This window comes from Lucilia cuprina, chromosome X, assembly GCF_022045245.1.
Source record: "Lucilia cuprina isolate Lc7/37 chromosome X, ASM2204524v1, whole genome shotgun sequence".
Classification (NCBI taxonomy): Eukaryota; Metazoa; Arthropoda; class Insecta; order Diptera; family Calliphoridae; genus Lucilia; species Lucilia cuprina.
In genome coordinates, this window is record NC_060949.1 from 10,026,567 (window position 1) to 10,032,236 (window position 5,670).

The 5,670-nt window shown below is 35.4% G+C and overlaps 2 protein-coding genes across 2 annotated transcripts; both read left to right on the top strand.

The window, feature by feature from the left end:
* Window positions 1-2,942: 2,942 nt before the first annotated feature.
* LOC124420712 (uncharacterized protein K02A2.6-like) lies at window positions 2,943-4,662 on the top strand. The gene is made up of 2 exons (XM_046954652.1): window positions 2,943-3,128; window positions 3,244-4,662. Exon 2 carries the CDS (start codon window positions 3,943-3,945, stop codon window positions 4,645-4,647), a length of 705 nt encoding a protein of 234 aa, XP_046810608.1. The 5' UTR covers window positions 2,943-3,128; window positions 3,244-3,942; the 3' UTR covers window positions 4,648-4,662.
* Window positions 4,663-4,671: 9 nt separating this feature from the next.
* Window positions 4,672-5,511, top strand: LOC124420531 (uncharacterized protein K02A2.6-like). The gene has a single exon (XM_046953671.1). It carries the CDS (start codon window positions 4,672-4,674, stop codon window positions 5,509-5,511), a length of 840 nt encoding a protein of 279 aa, XP_046809627.1.
* Window positions 5,512-5,670: the final 159 nt, after the last annotated feature.

The window sequence follows — 5,670 nt, forward strand, 5'->3', positions numbered from 1 at the left end:
ATATAAGTAACATTTTTTACTTTACCTTATTAAGATTTGACAAAAAAAAAAAATACAGTAACATTTATATATATGAAGGTAATATATGTGGCAAATTTTTTATAAATGTCTACATTAAGCCATGAGTTATAGGCGTTTAAATGGTTTTTGGGACGTGACCTTGTATGGGAGATATGACCAAAGATAGACCGATGGAAAAATTTCTTCCTTGAAAATTCTATTGACATAAAACTTAAATTTGTAAAATTTTGTGGATTCTAAAACTATTTCACCGATATTGATGATATTCAATACCAACTGCTTATGCTTTTATGGAGCGTCTTTAACCCTCTATGACTGAAGCGTCAGTCATGACGTCATGACGTGGATTTTTTATAAGTATTTTATTATTTAAGCAACAAGGTAGAAATTGAAAAATATTTTTTTATTTTTTATTTTTTGGTACTTAAATCTGTTTCAAAAATATTTTACGCAATTGGTAATTGATTTCGGAAACAATTTTTATTATATTCTTAAAATATGAAAATTGCATTTGTACAATCTTAAGTTAAATTTTATTTGTCTTAAAATTTTTAAAATAATTTACGAGTGACAAAATACTATGAATTTCTAATGTTTCAGATATTTGTCTAAAGCACTGTGAACACAATCTACTTCTTAGATTGTGAATGGTCAGTCTTAAAACATGCCTCAATAACAGTCTCAAATTGCTGTGAATTTCATTAGATTTTTATCCTCACTCTCTAGCTTATAACCCGCTTCCTTGTAAGCGAGCCATTTTATTGGCATTGTAAAATTGGGGTAACCTCTCTATTTTTTTATATTGTACTACCGATATTTTAGAAAATTCAAAGAGTACCTACCTTTTTAAGTACCATAAAGTACCCTTCTATAGGGTCTCACTTAATCCGGGACATACATGCTTAATTTCATATTTCTGGGTCTAATATTATAAAAATTTTTAAAGAAAAAATTTCCTTTTATGGGTTCTAAATTTATCTGGGTCATACATACTTAATTACATGTTTCTAGGTTCAGTATTATAGAAATTTCAAGAAGTACCTTTTGAAGATCAATAAAGTACCATAAAGTCCGCTTTTATAGTGTTGGGTATGCGACACTGTTCAAAATACAACACTATTAACATGCAACGCTGTTGTACAACGCTATTTCGAATCTAACGATTTTAAAAAGCTGCATGCTTCAGTCTGCATCAACCTGTTTACATATCTGTGTGTACAAGTCGTGATCAACATATAATTACAAATTATTTTTACTTATTGCATGAACTATTTTTACTTATTGAATAAATAATTATTACTTTAATATTGTTAATATAAAAACGCGTGTTTCATTACCGTAAGGTCACAACAAATTGGCGACGAGGATATTTGTGAAAGTGATATTTTATTTTATACAGTCATGGCGACATCACCACTTGAACAGGTATTAGCGAAAATTCTAGTACAACAACAAGAAGCAGCAAGTCGTCAGGAGCAACAGCTTGTACTGCAGCAGCAACAGCTTCAAAAACAGTTCGATATGTTTGAACGCCAAGAGAGATACATGGTCACTCAGCAGCAGGCACTTCAGGACATTTGCAATCGCGATCCATCACATTCCCCAACAGTGGAGGAAGGTACCACAGTTGTACAGTCATCAAGTACTTTCAACAGAGAACAACTCATGGACATTCTAGCAAAACAAATTAGTGAGTTCAGGTTTGAACCAGACGAAAATCACACATTTGGTTCCTGGTATTCAAGATACGAGGAATTATTTTTAATTGACGCTGGAAATCTGTCAGACTCAGACAAAACACGCATGCTTCTAAGAAAAGTAAGCCAAAGTGTGTATCAACAGTATGTGGACGTCGTGTTACCATTGAAACCATCAGACATTTCATTCGAGGTAACATTGGAAAAGATGAAAAACATGTTCGGCAATAAGGAATCACTTTTCAGCAGCCGGTACAAGTGTTTTCAAACCAAATCAAATCAGAAATTGAAGACTACGGGGTGTATATTGCAAAAGTAAATCGCATCTGTGAAAATTTTCTACTGGAAAAGTTTACAAAGGACAATTTAAAATGTCTTATTTTTGTCAGTGGTCTTCAGTCACCAAAGGACGCAAATTTCCGCAATGAAATTTTAAGAATGCTGGATGAGGAAAAACCCGATAAGCCGGTAACTTTAGAATTCATCAACCAGGAAATTCAGCGTACACTTCAACGTCAGCATGACACCAAAATGATTGGCAACAACCAACAGACAGCTGTCTACACCCAAGCCATTCATACAAAACAGCACACAAGTAAGTACGTCTTTAACCATAATAAGGATGATTCAAAAACACATTCAACACCATGTTGGTTTTGTGGCGCTATGCACTATTCAAAAACTTGCCAATTCAAGAATCATAAATGTAAGCAATGTATTAGAATAGGACACAAAGATGGTTATTGCAACGTTAAAAACAAACAACGACATTCAACAAATCGTCAACAATCAGCAACTCGTCAATATCGTCAATAACAGCATTGATAACTGGTTTCATCGTAAACATGTAAATGTTTTACTCAACAATCATAATGTCGAGCTTCAACTGGACACGGCTTCGGACATTACCATAATCTAAAACAATAACAATTTTTGTGACAACAGTTCATTCACTGAACAAAGCAGGAACAGATTTTTTCGAAGAATTTGGTCTCTGGGAAATTCCTATCAACACATTTTGCAAGTCAGTTGGAAAATCAGATGCTGATCATCACGTCAACAAATTTACTAAAGAATTTCCTCAAGTTTTTGAGAAGAAGTTAGGTCTTTGTACTAAAATCAAAATCCATCTTCCACTCAAACCAGATGCAGTTCCAAAATTTTGTCCAAAACGTCCAGTACCATATTCAGTAATCTCCCTAGTGGATGGTGAACTTGATCGATTAGAAGAAGAAGGCGTAATTACACCAACCAACTATTCAGAGTGGACAGCCCCGATAGTTACAGTGAGACGCTCTAGTGGTAAAATCAGAATATGCGCAGACTATTCAACAGGCCTCAACGAAAATGTGGAAGCTCATTTTCACCCACTACCTCTACCAGAGGATATTTTTATGTGCCTTAATAATCGTAAGTACTTCACGAGACTAGATTTTAATGACGCATATATGCAGTTTGAAGTTGATGACACAACAAAGTCCATCTTAACTATCAACACTCATCGAGGCTTATAAACGTTTAATAGGCTAGTTCCTGGAATAAAGTCAGCACCAGGTGCATTCCAACAGGCTATAGAGAAAATTCTAACAGGCATTCCAGAAGCCACAGCATATTTAGACGACGTTATCATTGCAAGTGAGACAATACAACAGCACCTACAATCAATACGGGATGTTTTAAATCGTTTTTCAGAATATGGCATGACAGTCAATTTTGATAAATGCGAATTTATTCAACCGTAGATCAAATACTTGGGCCACATAGTTAATTCTAATGGCATTAGACCAGATCCAGACAAAATTCTATCAATCACCAATTTACCCAGACCTCAAAACGCCAGTGAGCTCAGATCATTTCTTGGTTCTATCAATTTCTACGGAAAATTCATCAGCACAATAAGATCTCTAAGAGCACCTATCGACGAGTTACAACAAAACAATACTAAATGGTATTGGTCTTCAGAGTGTGAGAGTTCATTTCAAAAGTTTAAGCAGATTTTAACATCGGACTTAATGCTTACTCATTATAACCCAAAATTACCCATTATAGTTTCAGCAGATGCTTCAATGCATGGTCTAGGAGCACAAATTTCACACATCATGCCAGATGGAACGGAAAAGCCAGTTGCACACGCATCAAGATCTTTGACGGCAGCGGAAAAGAACTACGGGCAGATAGAGAAAGAAGCACTAGCATTAGTGTTTGCAGTAAAAAATTTCATCGCATGGTATATGGCAGAAAGTTTTTACTCCGGACTGATCATAAACAATTACTGGCAATATTTGGTTCAAGAAAAGGTATTCCAGTTCATTCAGCCAGCAGACTTCAGAGATGGGCACTAACAATGATGACATACAACTTTGATATCGAATACGTCAAAACAGATGATTTTGGTAACGTTGATATGTTATCCCGATTACTACCATCAATGCAACCAGAAGATGAAGATTTTGTAATTGCATGTGCTACTCTTGAATATAACATAAAGTCCATTTTAAAGGATAATCTACAATCAATTCCACTTACACATCAAATGGTTTTACAAGCAACGGAAAAAGATGCAACCATACAAGCAGTTCTTCACCATATTCAGTCATCGTGGCCCAGAAAATCGAAAGATCTTTCTAGCAACGATCTACTACCATTTTTTAATCGCCGATCATCATTATCAGTTGTCGACGGTTGTTTACTATTTGGTGAACGTATTGTAATACCACAAGTATTTAGGAACAGAGTTCTAAGAATTCTACATAAGGGACATCAAGGTCAAAAACGCATGAAATCAATTGCACGCAGTAATGTTTATTGGTCCAACATTGATCAACAAATTGAAGAATTTGTTCGACTATGTCCACATTGTCAAACGAATACAAAATCACCAGCAAAGACACCGTTATGTTCCTGGCCAATATCAACCAAACCGCTCTAACGCGTTCATATTGATATTGATCTTATGTCGGATTACACAAACAGATTTGGATATCCAGACTTGTTAGTATCAGACAATGGTACTCAGTTCGTGAGCGCAGAATTTGAACAATTTTGTAATCAACGAGGTATACAACACATAAGGACAGAAACTTATCATCCACAAAGCAATGGACAAGCAGAACGTTTCGTCGATACAATTAAATCTGCAATTAAAAAAGCATATAATGATGATTCAAAGGATAACAAAAATCTTCAGGAATTTTTATTACAATATCGTTCGACTCCTAATTCAAATTGTGTGGAAGGGAAAACTCCCTCGGAATTATTCATTGGTCGAAAACTTCGTACGGAAATCGATCTCATAAAACCACAAGTTTCTCCTAAGGTTACACGTAACACAAAAATGGAAGCACAATATAATAGAAAACACGGCGCAGGTCATCGTGAATTTCAGATAAATCAACGAGTTTACATAAAATCCTACAAGGACAATAAGATGACATGGCGTCCAGGCATCATAATCAAGAAAATTGGTCATGTGAATTATAATGTGAAAATCAAGGATGCTGATACTGACAGAATTATAAAATCACATGCTAATCAGATTCGTGAACGTTTCATAGATGAGAATCCCCATGATTCTATGTCCTACAATCTACAACCATTATTCAACCAACCAGTTGAAGATGCACAACCACAACAAGACAGTCTCCAGCCAGATGGTCAATATATAAATAAATTGGTCGATACATCTTCAAATACTGATGACACTCCAAATGAAAACATTTCATCACCACGCAGGCGTTCCACACGTAACAAGCGCACTCCAGCATGGCACCAGGACTACGAGGTTCATCATTAACAAGGAGGGAAATGTTGGGTATGCGACACTGTTCAAAATACAACACTGTTAACATACAACGCTGTTGTACAACGCTATTTCGAATCTAACGATTTTAAAAAGCTGCATGCTTCAGTCTGCATCAACCTGTTTACCTATCTGTGTGTACAAGTCGTGATC